This window comes from Rhodnius prolixus, unplaced genomic scaffold (genome assembly GCF_049639745.1).
Source record: "Rhodnius prolixus isolate KJV_2025 unplaced genomic scaffold, Rpr scaffold_4, whole genome shotgun sequence".
Lineage (NCBI taxonomy): Eukaryota > Metazoa > Arthropoda > Insecta > Hemiptera > Reduviidae > Rhodnius > Rhodnius prolixus.
In genome coordinates, this window is record NW_027411614.1 from 43,371,432 (window position 1) to 43,395,342 (window position 23,911).

The 23,911-nt window shown below is 32.6% G+C and overlaps 2 protein-coding genes across 12 annotated transcripts in view; both read left to right on the forward strand.

Annotated features, from left to right (window-relative positions):
• The window catches only part of LOC141456192 (uncharacterized), a 41,501-nt gene extending 28,916 nt beyond the window's left edge, over positions 1-12,585 (forward strand). For 9 of the 10 annotated variants that reach the window (XM_074131934.1, XM_074131937.1, XM_074131935.1 and 6 more), the window contains 7 exons: positions 6,424-6,512; positions 8,851-9,066; positions 10,344-10,487; positions 10,581-10,756; positions 10,836-10,992; positions 11,200-11,417; positions 12,398-12,585. In XM_074131934.1, the coding sequence (XP_073988035.1) occupies positions 6,494-6,512; positions 8,851-9,066; positions 10,344-10,487; positions 10,581-10,756; positions 10,836-10,992; positions 11,200-11,417; positions 12,398-12,562 (1,095 nt within the window). In that variant the 5' untranslated portion in view covers positions 6,424-6,493 and the 3' untranslated portion in view covers positions 12,563-12,585. Of the gene's footprint in view, positions 1-246; positions 266-6,423; positions 6,513-8,850; positions 9,067-10,343; positions 10,488-10,580; positions 10,757-10,835; positions 10,993-11,199; positions 11,418-12,397 lie in introns of those variants that run through there. The other variant, XM_074131943.1, reaches the window with a different exon arrangement.
• An 8,802-nt stretch (positions 12,586-21,387) lies between these two features.
• eya (eya transcriptional coactivator and phosphatase 2) overlaps positions 21,388-23,911 on the forward strand; it is a 69,458-nt gene continuing 66,934 nt past the window's right edge. For both annotated transcript variants that reach the window (XM_074132704.1, XM_074132705.1), the window contains exon 1: positions 21,388-21,600. In XM_074132704.1, coding sequence (XP_073988805.1) covers positions 21,529-21,600 — 72 coding nt within the window. In that variant the 5' untranslated portion in view covers positions 21,388-21,528. The remainder of the gene's footprint in view (positions 21,601-23,911) is intronic.

Genomic DNA, 23,911 nt, shown 5'->3' on the forward strand with positions numbered 1-23,911 from the left:
AATAATTTATCTCTCCTGTTGAGGGGGGAACTATTCTGTCGAAAGTAGATGCGTCAATGATACTATAACAGTGAGGCAGGTTACCTTCACGTCTAGCCATCCAGATGCTTTTGTCTCTCTATTTGGGAATTACTATATTTAGATCATATCCTCATTGCAGAACCGTGAGCGCTTTTTTTTTCGTTTTCCTTTTTGTGATCTTTACAGTATGACGTTGTCGTGCAGTCCATCAAAATGATCGACTTCCTTAATCTACCACCTGAAGGTAAATTACATATCCACTTATTTAAGATAAATATTCTAAAAGAATCTTCTTTTTTTTTTAAAGAAAAAACAAAACGCCAACTGTTGTGAATGCTGTTTTAAAAGAAATTCCCTACATTTTTAGATTAGCTGGTTTCCCACACCGGTTTGCAACAGCGACCTGCTGTGTGGGACGGTGGTATTTCAGTAGTTTCCAACTGGCCGCGGGACACACGCGGTCTGTTTCCTTGCAGTATAATCTTTCCTAGTTTTTATATTACTTTTTTTATCCTCTAAGGAAATCTCATTGCCAGACTCATTACGGTTATCATTTGAAATCTAGGTTTAGCAATAAAATTATTCTTTTCCCTCTTAATACAAAAAATATATATATATATATTTAAATTTTGCAACGTTTTAATTATTTTGCTTATCAAGATTTTATTTGATTGCCCCTTTTTTGATGTGACATTGCCAGAGGTCAATTCTAATTGAACTTAGAAGCTTAAGACCACCGCTGCCTTTAAGTGGATTTTATTGGGAATTTTTTTAAAAAAATAAACCTGTTGAGACCTTTTGAACTTGCAATTTATTGCATCTAATCAACCCTTTTTAATAATATATGGTGTTCTGCCCGTAAATTCTGCTAAAACAGCACTTTAGAGGTAAACCAACCCCCCCACCATTTTCCAATGTGACCTCACTCGGAATTTCTCAGGAAAAATGTTTAATCTCAAAAAATAAAAAAAACAAAATCAATGAATAACGTGTTCCTTCCGGTGGAGGGTTTTTTTTGGAGCTGGTCGGTCTAAATCTTAGTATAAAGTTTCAGCTTCCCCCGTAAAGCTTCATTTTTGAGATATTTTGTAAATACCAAAAACTGGATCAAGTGAGAGAAAGTGAAATAATAATAATAACAATATGTCCAGAGCGGAAGTGAGAGAGATGTAAATAAAGGAGTGACAAAAGAGAGTGATTGAGTTAAAAGTGAGAATTCTAATAGGAAATTCCAAACAAAACAATACTACACATAACCTTATCTCAAGATAACCAATCCGCCACTCTTATAAACAACAACAATAGACACAATATTTGGGCTGCGTAGTCATTAAGATTTGTGGATATTTCCTTCCCACAAAAGATTCAAATTACATTATGGCAACAATTCAAATTGATGTGAACAATGATTAGATTTGAGACAAAAAAAATGCCGAAGAAGTTAATTTATTCTGTGAAATATTTGCTGCTGCAATGGAGGTTTCTTCGTTTATGTGAAAAATCTTTTTAAATTAACTTTGTTTTTTTGAAAATGAAAACAAAAACAATAGATCCAACAGAGAGCGCTGTAAGAACAAATATATTTTACTTCAAAATTCTATTTATATTTCAAAATCGCAAGTATTACACAAACTAACTGAAAGTGTTTTATTTTCTCAGGGGATTGCTTTGTTTTTACGTTCGTTTTGTTTTGCTATGCTTGTGAATTGGACCGTGTGAAATTTAAATATTTTATTGTAGATTCGTTTGTCGTGGCATTAGAGCGACGCACTATTATTCGTCTCCTGTCATTCGTCACAGGTGTCAAGAAATAAAACTTTATTATTGATTCTAATTGTCCCCCAAGTATGTTTTCCTTTAAACAATAAATATCATGACGTTACACAATTCCATCCAACACAGGAACTACTGTGATCTTGTCTTGAAACAATTCTTTTATAGTCAAACCGATTTATACTAATTTTCTGAAAACATTAACCATGCTCTGTAAAATCTCGTAAACAATTTTCCTCTCTATTATATACTAAGAAGTAATTTTTCCCCAAATCAATGAAAATTACTTTAAAAAAACAAATTATGACACACGCACTTTCCTTTTACTGTATCTATTTTTTTTATTTTTATTTTTTGGCATTGGCTTCCGCCATACAGCCAGCATCGTCTAGGTGCTTATCACTAGAATATCACTCACTCTCCATTCTTACCTACAAATACATTCGCTTCACACATTCATCATTCTACTATATACCGCTATTTACATAAACTACTGCTAATGGATGGAGCAGCACTCTATGCTCCTGCCATCCTTCTACGAGCTTAACCAAAATTAAAATCACGTAATCCTTCTCTAAGCATTTTCTTCCATTCATACTAATTCGGCTATAGCTTTTAAATACATTCATATTTCATTGCTAGCTCTGCTATCGACTTAAGTACATAAATGTTGGTGGAGAATATAATGTCTTCGTAGCGAAATGGTGCATCTAAATACCTGTATATGTCGTCAAACATTCGTTTCCTTTCTACCACATAACTTGGACATATCATTATTATATTGTCTTGAAATCCTCCTCCTCATTGCAATCTACGCAAAGAGGAGAGAGAGGACCTTTTTGTTGATCCTGTGTAGATACGATCCGCACACCGCGTGGTTCGCTCTCAGCCTGCTTATTGTCGTAACAACCCATTTATTAGTGACAGTTCCCTTAAACCATGGTTGTCTAGGTAACTGATCTGCCATAGTTTTATAGAATCTACCTTTATCACCATTATTGTAATCTGTCTGCCATTTTTGTAGTGCTGCTTTTGCAATTATACCCTTGATATCGGTGTGTGGTAATTTATAATTAGCCATTTCCCCACTATTGGTGGCTTCCTTTGCAAGTGTATCAACAATTTCATTCTCTTTTATACCACAATGACCCCTTACCCACAAAAAATTAATGCAGACTCCCTTCTCTTTAAAAATGGCAATAGTTTCTACAATCTCTGCGATAATGTGATTCATTCCTGTAGACTGGTTGTGTATATGTGATAATTTACACAACGCACTCTGGCTGTCACTAATAATGGTATATTTTTTCTCCGACAACGAATAAATATATTTTAAAGCCGTTAAAATAGCAATTAGCTCCGCTGTATAGATGGACGCCTCATCTTCTAATTTAATTATCGTAAAATAGTTCCGACCCGGATCATACACAGCACTTCCGACTTTATTATTGATTTTGGACCCATCTGTAAATAAACGATATGAGCCCGGATAATGGGAAGAAATGTAATCTTCGAAGGCCGCGGTTCTCATCTTTTCCGGTACCTTTATCAAGTCGAAGGAAGTGTTAACACTTAATTCGCTCAATAAATGTTCGTCTGTATCTATTTAATTCCATTTTAAAATTATAAATTCCTGTTTTGGTCATACTAATTCCGGGGTGGGAAATTGCAGCTAAGATTCCCTTTGATTCTCACAAGTTGCAAGGTTATCATGAAATCAGCTTACTAAATTGAAAACATGAAGCGAAAATAGTTTTTTTTTTTCTATTTTCCAAGGTGATTTTCCGCTCCAACAGTTTTCTTTCAACTGAATTGTATATGAAATAGTCTTTCACTTTTTATATCACTTTTCCACCAACAGAGAAATCTCCGTTGAAAGAGGATAACGATCACACTTTCTATTAACTGAGTCATTTTCATTGTTTTTGTAAAACTTTTAATCGTTTTCTGTGAAATACATGAACCATTTACTAGAGTTAGTTCTGATTTCCAAGCGAACGTATTTCCTGCAGGAAGTTTGGAATTTGATTTACGCACTAATTTATTTTAAGATTAAATAAATCCAAAGATGTCTGTCTTCGTTTTAGCTTATAACCTTGATAAATACAACAATGAAAACAGTTGGCTGGAAATAATGCGTTACCATGGGTACTAATATATTCTCTAATGTGACGGCGCATGCGTCCTCTTGTGTTATCTCAATCCAGGCTTGCTGATGTTATCAAAACACAGCTCCTCTAGTTGCAGACAAAATTCTAGCTACTCAAGATTCACAGCGTTATTTTGTTGAACGTTGGCATGATCAAAGCCATGAACCTCCAACAAGGAGATCATAAATGGTTTAATATCTGGTCGAAGTACCGACAAACAAGAAATCTGTTTTGGCCAAAGGACTAAAAGTGATCTAAACCCAATGGCTATGGCACTCCATGCCGTAACACGTGATGTAACACTACTATAACTTGCCTGTACGGTTCAAAAGGGCACTTTATTTAAATACGTCACTTTTTCCTTGGATAATCACATAAATATTCGGAAAAGCTTCCTTTTTCTGTCTTAATCTATTGCCTCATAATCTCAGTTTTTGCCCCTGACCATACCCATTCTTCTTGAAACTGATTCAAGAGACTTCTGTGCCAACTTTCACGTTAAACTGTTCGCATGGTATTTTTACAGTTTACATTAAAATAGTTGTAGTCATTCATTAACTTGAATACGCTGTATTCTAAGATTTCCAATGTTAAAGATAGTTTAATAGTAGATTTGGAAACTATAGTAACATACAGGTTAGTGCGCAATTCAGTTTCTTAATGTTTTATCATGATCTCTGAAGAAAGATATTTCTTTATATAGTCATGAATTACAGAAAATGCGTTCTTTACTTCATCTCTTATTTTAATAGAAGCCAACATTCACAAAAAAAGAAAAAAGTTCAACCTTGAAAAGTATACAATATAACCTTTATCTTAAAAGTTAAATATAGGAACTTGTGCATACTGGAACTATGATTTTTAGGAAATAGTTTTTACGCTTTAAAAAAATTATTTATATGTATATTGCATAGCAGGTTTCGTTATCAAGAAGTCTAACTTGATGAAACAGGCTAATGTTACTTTAAAAGTATTATTTACATCTGATAAACTGATGTGAACACTCGCTCAGCTTTCGCTTATTGCCGTTTAGTTACTAAATTATCTATTGTTCATCGTTTTCGGTGACTGAATCATTGAAAATTTATTTTCATTTTCTTTTTTAATTTTCTGCCAAGCTAAAAGCTCTTTCCACCTTGGAATTAGATCATCTTCAGGGCTTGTGCTTGTTTTTCAATTATATTTTGTATTTGTAACAGTCAGTGAAGAAGACACACTGACCTTTAATGTTTACTATGTAAAAACAAATTATAATTGTAAATAATACAAGCTCTGAAGAGAACAACCGAAAGCTCAGCCAAAATTTTATTAAAAGAAGTCATCTTTCTTGCTTTTGAACTAAATTTATATTAATTTTTGAAGTGCTCTTATAAAAGAATATTGAAATAAAACATACTCTATACGTTACGTCCAACTTCAAGTGATACTTTTCAATGTGTAATATCGTACATTGCTTAGTACTGGAAACTATACAGTCACACTTCCAATCGACTGATAATTATCTTCATGGTGTATCGAGTTTAGAGATAATCGATTTTCGAGTTCATGAAACACAAACGAAAATACAAGAAATTTATTTAATGCAGTGACCAGTTTTAGTGGACGGATTTTCTTGTAAAGCTTATTATCGTGTTAACTAGACCAAATATCGTATTTGAAATTGTTGTTTTCTCATTTATTTTTGTTTTAGTTCTGTTGACCAAACTTTACACCCTCATGAATGAAGACCAGTCAGTAAATACCTCAAAACATGATTTAAAAAAAAAAAAAAGACGGGAGAATTACCGCACGTTTGCTGGCTACCTTCTCCCCTTACAAAGTGTAAGGAAAAACTAAAAAGACGTATAGAGTAGAGAGAGTAAAAACCATTTACTTTTCCATTTCCTTTGTTTTTTTAAATAATTTTATTATTTTGAGAAGAAGTTACAAATTATTAGGATGAGTTGGGTTGTAAGCGTGTCGCAATATGATGGCAGTTAGCCTTCTAAGATAAATGACTCCAGCTTTAAGTCGGTATTCCCTCCACAGTCCTCACTGAGTCGTATTTTATTATACCAGTTTGTCCGGGATTTACTCTGGAAGTTTTTTTTGTTTTTTTAAAAAGTTAAACTGACGTAAAATTTTATTTTCCAAATAGTTTAAAATTTCTTATAATTTTTCTTGAAATTGTCCTTCAAATATTTTCCAGGTATCACCAAATATCATAAAAATCCTATATTTAAAACGGCCAAAAATATATTTTCGATAAATCTCACAAAATAAAAAAAATATCCGATAGGGTTAAGGATGTATTACATAAGTTCAGTTTCACCAGTACAACTTGACATTTAAACTAACGATCTTTATATTTTTATCTTTTATGTCACCACTTGCGATTATATCTCAGTCATCGATTTTTTTATTTTTGTTTCAGTTATTGTATTTATTAATGATCGATTGTTTAATTCAGTTTGCTAAGTTATCTATTTTTTTTTTTCAGGTTTCAGAATAAGTTAATTCTCAGACCAACCAACAGGATAACAAATTGTGCAAGTTTGGTTTTATAGGAAATGTCTTGCAAGTCTAAAGGTTTGTTTGTTATTTGGAAATATAACCTTGTTTTCTGTAGGTTATTGAAGGAAAAAAAAAAACAACAACTTAGATTTATGTGACAGAATTAATGAATTGTTTGTTCTTGTTATTAAGTTATTCAAACTGTAGGTTCTACGTTTAATCTAGTGACTTGCCGGTGAACGGTACTTACATGTACAAGTATAAAATATGTGGTTCCGTTTCCAATACCCAGGCAGCTCTTGAAATTTTATCAACTATTCACTTAGTAAAACGAAAAAGAGATACCCATATCATTAAATATCCACGTAAAAATAATATATTTTAGAATCACTTGATATCCGTGTTTCTTGTTTAGTTATAAAAAAAAAGCTGTTTACGAATCGTTCAGAATAATCTACGAGGGTCGTTTGAAAAGTCCGTGCAAAAATAAAAACTACTTAATTTTTTGGGGTAAACCTTTTTTATTTTTCAACATAGTCTCCTTTTAGGCTTATACACGTTGATAAAACGCTGCTCTAGTTTGTTGATCCCTTCCGAATAATAGGATTTGTCCAAGTCTGAAAAATAGCCATTCGTTTCTGCAATCACCTCCTCGTTTGAATAAAATCTTTTTCCCGCCAGCCATTTCTTCATATTGGGGAACAAATAGTAGTCCGAGGGAGCCAAGTCTGGAGAATAGGGGGGATGTGAAACGAGTTGGAACCCTATTTCCATTAATTTTGCGACAACAACTGCTGAAGTGTGAGCTGGTGCGTTGTCGTGATGGAAAAGGACTTTTTTGTGGGCCAATCGTGGGCGTTTTTCTTGCAGCTCGGTTTTCAAACGGTCCAATAACGATGAATAATATGCACCTGTAATAGTTTTACCCTTTTCCAGATAGTCGATGAGGATTATTCCTTGCGAATCCCAAAAGACTGTCGCCATAATCTTTCCGGCCGAAGGAACGGTCTTCGCCTTTTTTGGCGCAGATTCCCCCTTGGTAACTCATTGTTTAGATTGTTCTTTGGTCTCAGGAGTGTAGTGATGTATCCATGTTTCATCCACAGTGACGAAACGACGCTTAAAGTCCTGCGGATTCTTCTGGAACAGCTGCAAACCGTCCTTGCAACACTTCACACGATTTCGTTTTTGGTCAAGCGTGAGCAATCGCGGCACCCATCTTGCGGATAGCTTTGTCATGTCCAAATGTTGATGCAAAATATTATGTACCCGTTCATTCGAGATGCCCTCAGCACTAGCAATCTCACGCACCTTCACTCTTCTGTCATCCATCACCATATCATGGATTTTATCAATGATTTCTGGAGTAGTAACCTCAACAGGGCGTCCAGAACGTTCAGCGTCACTTGTGCCCATATGGCCACTCCGAAAATTTTGAAACCACTTATAAACTGTTCTAATCGAAGGTGCAGAGTCACCATAATGTTTATCAAGCTTCTCTTTAGTCTCCTGAGGCGTTTTGCCTTTCATAAAGTAGTGTTTAATCAACACACGAAATTCTTTTTCGTCCATTTTTTGAAAATCACTCGACTTCCTCGGTTCAAACGAATGCTAAACACAAAGAAATAGACCGATCTGGCTGAAACTTGGTGTGTGTTCTTCCAAGAGATGCTACTAACTAAACATAACCTCGATACGCGCCAGTAGTGCTATCTCTCTGACTTTGCACGGACTTTTCAAACGACCCTCGTATTTTGATTCATTCAGTCATGGTAAATATTAAGTAATGAATGGGCCAAATTGGGATCTCCCATGCTAAATAGTTCATTCATGAATGTTTGCATTATGCGGGCAATCTAGAATCATTAAGGAGTCCCTATGAGATCAATTTGACCGATTCTGTTAGTTTCAATGGTCTAATTTCTCTGCAGTTTTTTCCTATAAATACTGCCTTCGAGTTCCCAACAGATTCTAACATGATAGAGAAGTTGGTGTCCAAAAAGATTCCTTCGGAACCTATCAAGCCACTTTCAAGCTTTCCTCAGAGTAAAAGCATCCTTTGAAGTTTCGAAACATTTGCCAAGTAACCGGCTTAGGTTCCCCAGTTTTTTCTTTCGGTCAGAAAGGTCGGAGGTGAACCTCCATGCCTGATTGACATCCCTTGCACCAGACTTTGCGAACATACAAATATTTAGCCATAGATAAACAACTTGATGTAATTAAGATATCTGATAGTACCATGTTATATAAAATGAACTCTGTTATAGAATAGTAAGGAAAAAATGTATGAGTCAACCGTCTTGTGTGAAAATTATCATGTATACTGTTAATTATATCTCCCTCTCTCTTCTATAAAAACAGTCTCTCATCTATAGTTTTCTCAAGACAAATAATTTCTATTCTCTTGTTGCAGGAGAAATTAAAAAAACAGAAGGAATTCCCTTGAGGGAATTTCTAAATAAAACTCATTTGCCTAAAGTGGTAAGATTGGTATCTACAAATAATTCCTCAAAGATTGAGCCAATCGATACGGACCTGGTATTGCTTTATAAACATTATATTAGCGAACGTGTTGAAGCGATCAGCGAGGACTGCACAGAAAGCCTTGTTATACCACATTCGTATCAAGGTGAGGAGGTTTTTTTTTTGTTTTCTTTTAATAAATGTCATCAGAGTTGAGTTTGACTTTTAGCAGATTATTCTAAATTTGTCTGCATTTTTTTTATGTTATTAAAACTGACTGGTGGGACAATTGTATTAGGGTCAATCTCAAAAAGTGCACAAACAAGCGCAGCGTTGAAAAACACCCAACTCTTGACAACTTTTTTCTCTTTTTCTATAAAAGTAAAACTCCTAAATTTTCTATATATTATAGGGCGAATTCTCCTTTAAAACTGAAATTTTATGCAATTTATCCAGATCTAAAAGATTTCGAGAAAAAAGTTGCCCAAAAATTGTAAAAAACCTTTACATTAATAGATGATAACACGTTCTGAAATCAATGATTAAAACATTAAATGAGTAAATTAAATGATTGATTAGGGCTTCTTTTCTTTTGAATTTGAAAATTAATTTAAAAAAAAAAAATTGGTCACCCGGCTTACTAGATAATTTTAATTTACCAGCTGATCTGCCTGGCCAGTTACCGGCGACCATCTTTCCCTCGTTAGTGATGGTTCTTTATTAACGTGGTTTTTTAAGTGAATATTAGTGAATGTTAAAGTAAAGTTCTATTTTATAAATTGTGTTACAAGTTATTCTTGGTGCATGATATACAATTTTAATGCCAATGGTGTCGTGAATTATTTTAACAAGTGTCATGTGCAATTGGAGGGCTGGTGATCTATTGAGATGCTGATGAACAATGATGATTCAACATATGATAGTAATGTTACTGCCATTTCAGCGGTCGGTCGTTAGATGTTCAACATCAGGGCCTCAAAACAGTGCTTAAGAATTAGAATACGTGAACAAACCGAAACTAACAAAATCCTTGCAAACAGCAGACTTAAAAACTGGTCTGTCCTGTATGAGGTAGTACTTATATTGGTTAAAGTGGGAGAAAGAGTACAGATTGATGTCATTTGTGAACCTTTTGTCGTTATCCGCCTAAAAATACCCTATAACCGCGAACGTTAAGTGTTCTGTGATTATACACGAACCAACAACTAGGTAGGTTCTTTAATTTTGCTCCCAAAAACTCTTTTTAGACCTCTGACATGCAGTGTTAACCAATCTGAATATATCTTCGAAAAAATATACGACATTCTGCAATAATAATCAGGCCTCACGCTTGCAAATAAATAATATCATTTCTATTGTTTTAATGATAATAAATACTTAATTTTGGGACTCTTACTTGTAAAAAGTAATAGTATATTTGAACATGAAACTTGCAATTTCCAGGCTGGTTTTCTGTAGTAACCGAAAGAGGTCAGATTAAGGCTGTCTGTTATACTACCGTTCAAAAATTAGTTACATCACAGACGTCATCGTTTCTAACATTGACTGATCTAGTCGGCTATAAGTTGCACAGCCGTACACGTCAAGGTGATGTATCTAAATAATAGCATATCATTTTTCAAAAGTTATATTAGCTTGTTATAGTTGTTCTTTAAATTTTACTTTTCACAATTACTTTAGAAGGTCAACACCAACGCCAACATTATTCTAAAACTAAAATTGCCGGAGGTCAAGTTTTAAAATTGTTGGCGGTCTATGAAGATTTGAATGCTACAAGAAACAAAAGATTATCCTGGCCAATGGTGACCAGGACCGAAGCTAATCAATATGCACAGTGTTTGACAAATGATGATCAAGTAATTTTTTGTTTATTTCCTTGCCTTTTATTATTGTTGTATATTAATGAGTTTCATTAATATTTTTGGATTTTTCTAGGTAGTTTATATACCATTGACAACCTCTGGCGAATTCTACGCTGTAGGAACTGGAAATAGTGAAGACACCGTCAGTAAAGTTTATCAATTACCCAAACTGTTGAGAGTTTTCCCACTTCCTGTTAAAGTTTGCATTATTAATGATTGTAAAGCACAAGGTTTGTTTGCGTGTGAATATCTGTTACAATTCTTTGCCAAATTTCATTTCGATCTTATACTTTTTAAAGTTAAAGTTTATTTTTTAATACCATCAAAATCGCAATAGAATTAAGATTAAGTAGCGGATATAATTTTTTCATAAATCAGAATTTTTAACAAAAATAGTCTTCCTAACAGTATGTGTAAACAAACAAAACTGATTGCAGGTCCAATGGTATTGGAACGTTGGGGTCGCGAAGAGGTAGTACTCACCTGTGTTCTAGGACAGAAACCAAAACTATTGGAAATTGAAGCAGACTGTAAACTATTGGTTAGCCCACCTGGTCATCGTTATGATATTTCTAGAATATTACGAGATGAACGTGTGTTACAAGGGTTTGGCCATTGTGAGGATCAATCTGAATCTTGGACCAGTAATCTTAAGGTAATCTATAAATTCCACCCTACATGTTTGTTTGGTTGTTGTAACTGTTTTAAATCAAATGAAATTGATTAAACAAAGTATCTAACTTGTTGCTTACATAAGTTGATAATCGGTTAACCTATCTGTCTTATTTAAAAGTGGCAAAAGAGATAAATGAAAAAATAATGGTTTCTTTTAAAATAAAACATAGTATTAACATAATAGTATAATACAGAGAGAAATATACTTTATAACTACATAGAATAAATACATCTACAGTGGTCGTTAGACCGTCGGAGGAGCAGTAATTGTGAACTATTTACAAAACACGATACAAACATTTTTAAAGATCCTCCATATATCTGTTCCTTTAAAAGCAATATTCTAGGGAACCTCTAAAATATTAATAAAGCCTAATTCAGTCTGAACCGACTTTCCTACATACCTGTCTTTTGTTCCTCTTAAAATACAGTCAACAAAATATCAAATACGTTTTTGTGAAGAATAAGAATAATAGTTACTTTACCTTTATTGCCATATAACTAGAGCGTATTTTGTAAAATTAACAATAACTTTTATGATTCACTTGCTTAAATGTATGTACCGAAGAATAAGTATTTCATTTAATCCGCCCCATTTCATCAAATATCTCTTTATATTAAGAGCATCCACAGTATAGTGTCGAAAGATGTTCTTACTCAAAAAAAGTTGATCATTTATTGGCATATATTTTATGACTTGCTTATTGTATTGTCTTTCCATTGAGAGAAAGAAAGCAAACTTACTGTTAATGCCCATAGAGCATAGAGCATTTGGTACTCTTCACTTTTATTCTTGCAATATTTTTTAAAAAAAGCAACTAAATGTGATACAGTGTGTCTTATCAGTTCCAAAGAAACATTAATGGAATAAAACATATAGTTGATATTGATCTATTATTATTATTATTATTACTACGATAGATGTATAGATTAATACATAATTTATGTTATTATTTTCAGGTATCCAGGCATATTCGACCAAGGAATGCTGGGTTAGAATCTGGAGTCGTAAAATCAGCTTCGTTTAAATTTACCAGAACTAATAATAGTAGTAACAAAGATAAATACAATATTCCATACGCACAAGTGACCGATTACATTCAACATCATTATGATTATCTGTAAATAAATACATTTCTTGTTTTATATATACCTTTCTTAAAAACATTCCTCTCTGATACCCAGTCCTTATGACCAGTATTAGGAATTTGAATTTATTATAAATAGATTGTTTTTAGAAAATTAAGCAAAAACAGTTTAAATGTTAGCAGAATAGTTATTTTTAAAACATAAATTTGCGGAATCAGTATCATTAGCGTAAACATTTTCATTTTTTCAGAACTTCTACTTCCAAATCAAGCCTACCTGTTGTGCAATACTTAACCAAGTCATGAAAATAAAATTTTCAACTTAAAAAATAAGGAATTTACTGTAAAGCTAGTAATGATATTCCATTTTTCTTAACTTCTACTTCTAAAACTATCCAATCTACAGTGTAATACCTGGCCTTGGCATAAAAGAACGTTTCAAACTCATACATACGCATAAAGCACACAAAATAATAAGTCAGAAATAAATGATATAAAAGAGGTAGAATTTTTATTCCAAATTCATTGCCACAAACATAAGAAAAGCAAGACACTGCAAGCAAGTTTGAGAGGTAAAATTACATTTTCCAACACGTACCTAAACTTGGAGGACACTACTATACGTTAGAAATAGAGTGGTCTTTCTTGTTCAGATCCATTACCAAAAGCAACGGAAAAGTCAGGAACTGTGCACTAGTTTGGCGAGAAAAATGGATTTCCTTACCTCGTATGTGGATGTGCAGGGAAGCAGTAAATTGGATCTTATTCTTCGCTTTCATTACTAAAAGCAAAAAAAAAAAACAGTAAGCCCCTTAGGGACAAAAATGGTATTTCTCACCACGTATATAGATATACTGCACTGCAGTAAATGTTAGAAATGGGGATGCTCTTTATCTTCGCTTTGATTGCAAAAAGCGAAGGTAAAATGAACCATAAGATAGATTGGCTTGTAACATGGCATTTTCCATTACGTATGTAGATATACTGAACAGCAGTAAGTGTTAGGATTCGGGAAGCCATTTGCTTTCATTGCCAAAAGAATAGGAAAAATATGGAATTGAAAGCTACATTAGCTACAGAAATTGTGTTTTTCAGCACGTATATAGATGTAGAGGAGAGCAGAAAATGTTTACAAAAGGTAAAATGAGGAACTATAAGATAGTTTAGCAAGTAAAATTATATTGTATACCATGAACATAGATATACACGGCAGCAGTAAATGTAAGAAATAGGATGGACCTTTTTCTCCGCTTTCATTGCCAAAAGCAAAGGAAAATAAGGAACTATAATCCAGTTTGGCTTCTAACATTGTATTTTTTACCAAGTTCACAGGGTAGCAGTAAATGTAAGAAATAGGGTGGTCCTTTTACTTCGCTTTCATTGCCTAAAGCAAAGGAAAAATTAGGAACTTTTAGGCAATTTGGCTATTAACCTTGTATTTTTCACTATTTATATAAATATACATAACATCTGTAAATGTTAGAAATAGAGATGCTCTTTTTCATCGCATTCATTGCTAAAAGGAAAGGTAAAATGAGTAACTATAAGCAGGGCCGGAATTAGATGAAAAGAGGCCCTAGGCTCTACCACATGTGAGGCCCTTTCACCTCCAATTTTTAAGTTTGTAAATTAAATGAAAGATAATGAAATATATCACTACCATGATACATCACTAAAACAGCGTTTTTAGTGTTCACTGGTTTTTAGAATAATGTATTTTAATTTTGCAAACAATTTGATCTTGAGGCCCTAGGCTGAAGACTAGTTAGCCTATAGGAAAATCCGGCCCTGCCTACCCAACATTGTACATTATAGGCCGATCTATTTTGAAAAGTCAGAAGTAAAAACTACTGGAAAAAGTGGAAATCTCCTTATTTCACAGGAGGGCTACTGTTTTTGTACTTGATAGTTGATATTAAAGCCAACCCTAGATTGTGCATCATGAGTCGACCTACTTGGACAACTAAGAAATAAAAACTGCTGGAAAAAGTCGGAATTCTTCTCCTTATTTCTTAGGAAGGCTGCAGTTCTTGTACTTCATAATTAATATTAAGCCCTACCCGAAATAGACTTGCACATTCTACGTTAGGCCTCAATATAAACTATCAAATACAAAAACAGCAGCCATCCTGTGAAATTAGGAGATGATTTCTACTTTTTCCAGTAGTTTTTAGTTCTGACTTTTCAAAATAGATCAACCCATGATGCACAATCTAGGGTTCGCCTTAACATTAACTATCAAGTACAAAATCAGCAGCATGCCTGTGAAATTAGGAGATGATTTCTACTTTTTCCAGTAGTTTTTACATCTGACTTTTAAAAATAGATCAACCAATGATGCACAATCTAGGATAGGCCTTAATATTAAATAAGAAGTACAAAAACAGCAGCCTTTCTATGAAATAAGGGGATAATTTCGACTTTTTCCAGTAGTTTTTACTTCTGACTTTTCAAAATAGATCGACCCATGATGCAAAATCTAGGGTGGGCCTTAATATTAACCAAGAAGTACAAAAACAGCAGCATTCCTGTCAAATTAGGAGAAGATTTCCACTTTTCCCAGTAGTTTTTACTTATGACTTTTCAAAATAGATCGACCCATGATGCACAATCTAGGGTGGGCCTTAATATTAACTAAGAAGTACAAAAACAGCACCCTTTCCATGAAATAAGGGGATAATTTCGACTTTTTCCAGTAGTTTTTACTTCTGACTTTTCAAAATAGATCGATAGGTGATGCACAATCATGGGTTGGCCTTAATACTAACTATCAACTACAAAACCAGCAGCCTTTTTGTGAAATTAGGAAGAAATTCCGCTTTTTTCCAATAGTTCTTACTTCTCAGTTGTCCAAATAGATCGACCCATAATGCACAATCTAGGGTAGGCCTTAATATCAACTATCAAGTACAAAAACAGCAGCCTTCCTGTGAAATTAGGAGAAGATTTCTACTTTTTCCAGTAGTTTTTACTTTTGACTTTTCAAAATAGATCGACCCATGATGCACAATCTAGGGTGGGCCTTAATATTAACCAAGAAGTACAAAAACAGCAGCATTCCTGTCAAATTAGGAGAAGATTTCCACTTTTCCCAGTAGTTTTTACTTCTGACTTTTCAAAATAGATCGACCCATGATGCACAATCTAGGGTGGGCCTTAATATTAACTAAGAAGTATAAAAACAGCAGCCTTTCTATGAAATAAGGGGATAATTTCGACTTTTTCCAGTAGTTTTTACTTCTGACTTTTCAAAATACATCGACCCATGATGCACAATCTAGGGTGGGCCTTAATATTAACCAAGAAGTACAAAAACAGCAGCATTCCTGTCAAATTAGGAGAAGATTTCCACTTTTCCCAGAAGTTTTTACTTCTGACTTTTCAAAATAGATCGACCCATGATGCACAATCTAGGGTGGGCCTTAATATTAACTAAGAAGTACAAAAACAGCAGCATTCCTGTCAAATTAGGAGAAGATTTCTACTTTTCCCAGTAGTTTTTACTTCTGACTTTTCAAAATAGATCTTCCAATGATGCACAATCTAAGGTAGGCCTTAATATTAACTATCAAGTACAAAATCAGCAGCCTTCCTGTCAAATTAGGAGATGATTTCTACTTTTTCAAGTAGTTTTTACTTCTGACTTTTCAAAATAGATCGTCCAATGATGCACAATCGATCGGCCTATAATGTATTAGTACAATGTAGGGTAGCGGCAGGGCCGGAGTTTCCTATAGGCTAACTAGGCTACAACTTAAGGCTTAAGATTAAGAGGGGTCTAATCCAAATTGTTATCAAAATTAAAAGTACACTATTCTAAAAACCAGTGAACACTAAAAACCCTGTTTTAGTGATGTATCACCGTAGTGATATATTTCATTTTCTCTCATGTAATTTACAAACTAAAAATGTGGGGTAAAAGGGCCTCACAAGTGGATAGCCTAGGGACTCTTTTCATTTAAATCCGGTCCTGTATTTTGAAACCTCTTTATTTCATAGGAAGGCTGCTGTTTTTGTACTAGATAGTTAATATTAAAGCCAACCCTAGATTGTACATCATGGGTCGATCTATTGTAAAAAGTTATAAGTAAAAACTACTGGAAAAAGTGGAAATCTTTTCTTTATTTCATAGGAAGGCTGCTGTTTTTGCACTTGATAATTAATATTAAAGCCAACCCTAGATTGTACATCATGGGTCGATCTACTTTAAAAAGTTATGAGTAAAAACTCCTGGAAAAAGTAGAAATCTTCTCTTTATTTCATAGGAAGGCTGCTGTTTTTGCACTAGATAGTTAATATTGCAGCCTACCCTCGATTGTACATCATGGGTCGATCTATTTTAAAAGGTTATAAGTAAAAACTACTGGAAAAAGTAGGAATCTTCTCTTTATTTCATAGGAATGCTGCTGTTTTTGCACTTGATAGTTTATATTACAGCCTACCCTAGATTGTACATCATGGGTCGATCTATTTTAAAAAGTTATAAGTAAAAACTACTGGAAAAAGTGGAAATCTTCTCTTTATTTCATAGGAAGGCTACTGTTTTTGCACTTGATATTTAATATTAAAGCCAACCCTAGATTGTACATCATAGGTCGATCTACTTTAAAAAGTTATAAGTAAAAACTACTGGAAAAAATGGAAATCTTCTCTTTATTTCATAGGAAGGCTGCTGTTTTTGCACTTGATAGTTAATATTACAGCCTACCCTCGATTGTACATCATGGGTCGATCTATTTTAAAAGGTTATAAGTAACAACTACTGGAAAAAGTGGGAATCTTCTCTTTATTTCATAGGAAGGCTGCTGTTTTTGCACTTGATAGTTAATATTAAAGCCAACCCTAGATTGTACATCATGGGTCGATCTACTTTAAAAAGTTATAAGTAAAAACTCCTGGAAAAAGTGGAAATCTTCTCTTTATTTCATAGGAAGGCTGCTGTTTTTGCACTAGATAGTTAATATTGCAGCCTACCCTCGATTGTACATCATGGGTCGATCTATTTTAAAAGGTTATAAGTAAAAACTACTGGAAAAAGTGGGAATCTTCTCTTTATTTCATAGGAATGCTGCTGTTTTTGCACTTGATAGTTTATATTACAGCCTACCCTAGATTGTACATCATGGGTCGATCTATTTTAAAAAGTTATAAGTAAAAACTACTGGAAAAAGTGGAAATCTTCTCTTTATTTCATAGGAAGGCTACTGTTTTTGCACTTGATATTTAATATTAAAGCCAACCCTAGATTGTACATCATAGGTCGATCTACTTTAAAAAGTTATAAGTAAAAACTACTGGAAAAAATGGAAATCTTCTCTTTATTTCATAGGAAGGCTGCTGTTTTTGCACTTGATAGTTAATATTACAGCCTACCCTCGATTGTACATCATGGGTCGATCTATTTTAAAAGGTTATAAGTAACAACTACTGGAAAAAGTGGGAATCTTCTCTTTATTTCATAGGAAGGCTGTGGTTTTTGCACTTGATAGTTAATATTAAAGCCAACCCTAGATTGTACATCATGGGTCGATCTATTTTAAAAGGTTATAAGTTAAAACTACTGGAAAAACTGGAAATCTTCTCTTTATTTCATAGGAAGGCTACTGTTTTTGCACTTGATAGTTAATATTAAAACCTACCCCAGAATGTACATCATGGGTCGATCTATTGTAAAAAGTTATAAGTAAAAACTACTGGAAAAAGTGGAAATCTTCTCTTTATTTCATAGGAAGGCTACTGTTTTTGCACTTGATAGTTAATATTAAAGCCAACCCTAGATTGTACATCATGGGTCGATCTACTTTAAAAAGTTATAAGTAAAAACTACTGGAAAAAGTGGAAATCTTCTCTTTATTTCATAGGAAGGCTGCTGTTTTTGCACTTGATAGTTAATATTGCAGCCTACCCTTGATTGTACATCATGGGTCGATCTATTTTAAAAGGTTATAAGTAAAAACAACTGGAAAATGTGGGAATCTTCTCTTTATTTCATAGGAAGGCTGCGGTTTTTGCACTTGATAGTTAATATTAAAGCCAACCCTAGATTGTACATCATGGGTCGATCTATTTTAAAAGGTTATAAGTTAAAACTACTGGAAAAACTGGAAATCTTCTCTTTATTTCATAGGAAGGCTACTGTTTTTGCACTTGATAGTTAATATTAAAACCTACCCCAGAATGTACATCATGGGTCGATCTATTGTAAAAAGTTATAAGTAAAAACTACTGGAAAAAGTGGAAATCTTCTCTTTATTTCATAGGAAGGCTACTGTTTTTGCACTTGATAGTTAATATTAAAGCCAACCCTAGATTGTACATCATGGGTCGATCTATTGTAAAAAGTTATAAGTAAAAACTACTGGAAAAAGTGGAAATCTTCTCTTTATTTCATAGGAAGGCTACTGTTTTTGCACTTGATATTTAATATTAAAGCCAACCCTAGATTGTACATCATGGGTCGATCTACTTTAAAAAGTTATAAGTAAAAACTACTGGAAAAAGTGGAAATCTTCTCTTTATTTCATAGGAAGGCTGCTGTTTTTGCACTTGATAGTTAATATTGCAGCCTACCCTTGATTGTACATCATGGGTCGATCTATTTTAAAAGGTTATAAGTAAAAACAACTGGAAAATGTGGGAATCTTCTCTTTATTTCATAGGAAGGCTACTGTTTTTGCACTTGATAGTTAATATTAAAACCTACCCCAGAATGTACATCATGGGTCGATCTATTGTAAAAAGTTATAAGTAAAAACTACTGGAAAAAGTGGAAATCTTCTCTTTATTTCATAGGAAGGCTACTGTTTTTGCACTTGATAGTTAATATTAAAGCTAACCCTAGATTGTACATCATGGGTCGATCTATTGTAAAAAGTTATAAGTAAAAACTACTGGAAAAAGTGGAAATCGTCTCTTTACTTCATAGGAAGGCTACTGTTTTTGCACTTGATATTTAATATTAAAGCCAACCCTAGATTGTACATCATAGGTCGATCTACTTTAAAAAGTTATAAGTAAAAACTACTGGAAAAAATGGAAATCTTCTCTTTATTTCATAGGAAGGCTGCTGTTTTTGCACTTGATAGTTAATATTACAGCCTACCCTCGATTGTACATCATGGGTCGATCTATTTTAAAAGGTTATAAGTAAAAAGTACTGGAAAAAGTGGGAATCTTATGTTTATTTCATAGGAAGGCTGCAGTTTTTGCACTTGATAGTTAATATTACAGCCTACCCTCGATTGTACATCATGGGTCGATCTATTTTAAAAGGTTATAAGTAAAAACTACTGGAAAAAGTGGGAATCTTCTTTTTATTTCATAGGTAGGCTGCTGTTTTTGCACTTGATAGTTAATATTACAGCCTACCCTCAGGGCCGGATTTAGATGAAAAGAGGCCCTAGGCTATTCACTTGTGGGGCCCTTTCACCTCTCATTTTTTAGTTTGTAAATTACTTGAGAGAAAATGAAATATATCACTACTGTGATACATCACTAAAACAGCGTTTTAGTGTTCACTGTTTTTTAGAATTGTGTACTTTTAATTTTGCTAACGATTTGAATGCAGGCCTCTCCTGATCTTGAGGCCCTAGGTTGAAGCCTAGTTAGCCTTTAGGAAAATCCGGCCCTGACTATAATCCAGTTTAGCGGGAAAAATGGTATTTTTCACCACGTACACAGATATACTGGGCAGTAGTAAATGTTAGTAATAGGGTGGCCCTTTTACTTCTCTTTCGTTGCTAAAAACAAAGGAAAAATAATAAACTGTAAGTTGGTTTTGCTCGAAAAATTGTATTTTTCATTTTGTATATAGATATACCATGGAAGCAGTCAATGTTAGAAATGTGGTGGTTCTTTTTCTTCAATTTAATTGTCTTTTTGTTGACTTCTGCTTTCAAAACTGGCTGACCTACTATGTTATACCTTGTAATAATTTGGTGCTGATAGCTCTTAAAATTATCTACGATTACATAAGCATTTCGCTTGGTCTGTCTTGCATAGTTTTATATTTTCCTTTACTTGAGTTCATCAACTAGTTTTGTAGGTTTATGTTTGGATATATTTTGCTTATTATTTGCTGTATTTGTTTAATTTGTTTTTTTTGATGTATAGAAATTTGTTTACTCCGACTGTTTTAACATTTGGTCCCTCAATAGATCTTGCGCTTTTTTAAAAAAATGATAGACGTTCTGGACGATTTTCTTGAATCTACCTGAATAAGTATAATAAGAGAGTTTAATATTGAGTTAATTGTTTAGCTCCTAGTTTCTTTATTTTTATCTGTTTATTCGTCAATATTATGTGTTATAATTATTACTGTTGCAGATTTTTATAATTAACTTGTCGAAGTTTCTTAAAAATTTGAGATTTACGCTTAATATTTCGTCTTTCGCCTAAGGTTTTGATGAATTGATTATGTTGGAATTAATGCAAGTTCATGGAATTGAACAAGGGCAAAATACTTTTCTGTTCTTTATTTGCTAAAAAGAATTCTTAATTGTTGTTTCTGGTGATTGTTTCATTAAACCAGAAGGAAAAGAGAATGTTGCCATATTAAGTATTTCTTAAAAATGTTTTCCTAAACATTTTTAGGACTTGTTCATTTTCTGGGCTTATGCTATTGACAATTGTAATATTTTTTTACTATGTTTTATGTGTGGCAATATCCTTTCTACCTTTTAATAAATAATTGTGCTAAATTTTATAAATTATTGTACAAATTACAAGGTTTTATTTCTTCAACTAAAATTTTTTAAACAAAATAAACGAAAAAGTTCCAAAAATTTAGTGCCTTTAAAATGTAATTGACAGTAGCTGCTATCTGTAGTTGTTATTGGAACTAAATTTTAGTTGCTCTTGGAAGTAATCAGGAAGGTTACTGTAACCTAAGCAGCTGCTTATTTAACTGATCTTTAAAAAGTAGTAAAAGGAGGGATTTGATTAATTTCAATTAGGATAATGGTTTAGCTAATATTTTAACTTATATCTATTTAAATATTAGGCATGTGTTGTGGCAAAAGAAGGTGCTGGAAGGAAATGAAAAGAAAGTCACGGTGGGATGTAAAGCCGAACGAGGTTAGTAAATTAATTTTATTTCTGAAGTTTTTAGTGCACAATTTACTTTTTATCTCCATAATTAGTGTTCATTACGCTTATGACGGATATTGGCTCAAAAATTTTGCAATATCTAACTTTTGCCTTCTAAGTGGTTTCGTTATTTGAATGTGTGTTTTTCATTCATTAATCGATGGTTTCCTACTTTCACTCTAAGGTTTTTAAATTATTTAATTTTTGCCTCAAAAAAAAGTTTTAATTCAAACAATTTTTTGAATAAAATATAACGTGGCAACACAAATAGGAGATATAAAGTATTAAAACGTGTCTCTCTCTCTACATTGGTTACCGAGAAGTTATTAATTTAATAAAATATAGTTTGAAGTTAATAAAATATTCTGCAAGATTGTTTGTTTGCGTGGAAATTATTCATTTTCTAATTGCATTTATTACTATTATAAATATGCAACATTTTAGTTTAAACCTGTTGCTTATTTGGTTTTCTTATTTGAACTGCATCTGCTATTTCACTTATTAATGTATGTTAGTTCTTCTTGACCTTTTTAATTATATTAATAAGGTTCCTTGCATTTATTAGATTTTTAATTTGAATGTACAAATAAAACAATTTTTGAATTAATATGTTTTGAAATAAATTTTGTGAAACATTCATCATAGAGTTTGAAACTTTAAATATTAGAATTCATTAAGTATTTCAACTTTTCCAATTGTTCTGTAGGTGTGCTAGCTTATATTTTTAATTTCTTTCCCTTACATTTCTGATTATTAATTACTGCTATTATCTTGTAATTTCTATTTCATTTTATCCTTGGAGAATGTTCAAAAATCAAAAATAGATTAGTAATTAATTTTAAGTTCCATTAAAGAAGTATAGCAATGGTTAATCCGTCCCAGTTTACACTGAAATTTTATTAAACAGTTATATTTATTAAAGATTCTATAAATATTCTTCCATGCGAAAATTGGAAGGTTTTATCCGGAAAAAATAATCAAAATCTAGAATATTAGTCTCCTAGAGGACTAAATGAGTTAATCGTTTCCAGAAATGTTTAGCAATCGCTCGGTAAAAGAAATTAGAGCTTCTAATCATTTTGCAATGTATATTAAATGCAGGATTTTTAAGGGGGAACACCTAGTTTGTAAGATTATAAAAGTAGCCCAAAAACTGACCATTGATTTGTGAGTCTTCTTGACTTATTTTGCCAGATCTGCTTTGGAGTAGTATCTTACTAGATAAATTTATTTGTAATTTATGTAATTCATAATTAAGAAATAATAGTTTAAGTAGTAGTATAAATTTTTTTTAATTTATTTATTTAAATGCTTTAAAAAATAAGTAAAAATAAATAAAGTGGTTTATAAAAAGCTCAGGGTACTAAGGAACTTGTTTATTTTGTGAATCTTCTAGTAAGAAAATTTATATCTTCGAGACAAATTTGCGATCTCAAATTTATGCTGGAAATATTCGTTTTTAAAAGTTTTATATCTATATTTTACTCGGTTAAGAGTGAGTTGTTTTATACCTTAATATTATCACATGTTTTGAAATTCCGAGATTAAGGAAAATATAAGAATTAAATCTTATGAGAGAACGTTGTGTGAGTCTGAATAAATTTTGTTTTCAATTTTTTAAAAAAACTGTTTCTGTTAATATTAAAAGATCACTGCTGCACTTCATGACAGTATTTGCTTCATTTAATTTATATTTCCAATTATATTAAGATTAGCGCTCATTCTTACATTAATATAAATGTAATAATATAGTCCTCTGGCTGGCTAAGCGCTCTACATTTTTTTCTATTGCAGTCTTTCATCTTTTGCTTAGTGAATTTAATAGATTTATTTAATAGTTTTTCTTTTTTTTTCTTTCTTATTTTTATTGTTAAGTGGACCCTTCGTTCAGTCCTTATAAAAATATACCTTCTTCAACAAAATATTCCAGACGCCTCAATCACAAGTCTTTTATTAAATTTTAATTAAAGAATATATATTAATTCAAAGGTTTTTAGTATTTTCTCTTTAATTAATGCGCTTTTACTTTCCTAAATTCTACTTTTGTTGTAATGAAATCTTTATAGACTCATCTGATAGCATTTTAGTCATAATTCTTGTGGATTTGTCATTTCTTTGAATCATCATTATTAGTAGGATATGATTTTATTGTTTTCTTGCAATGGTTTAGTTCAGGAGATTGGTTAAGACAATTCTATGTAAAATGTTTGCTATAAATCATAGTTATTTGTATTATTCATGTTAGCAAGTGCAGAAAACCCCTTATTTTGTGAAGTATAAAAATATCTAAATGTATAAT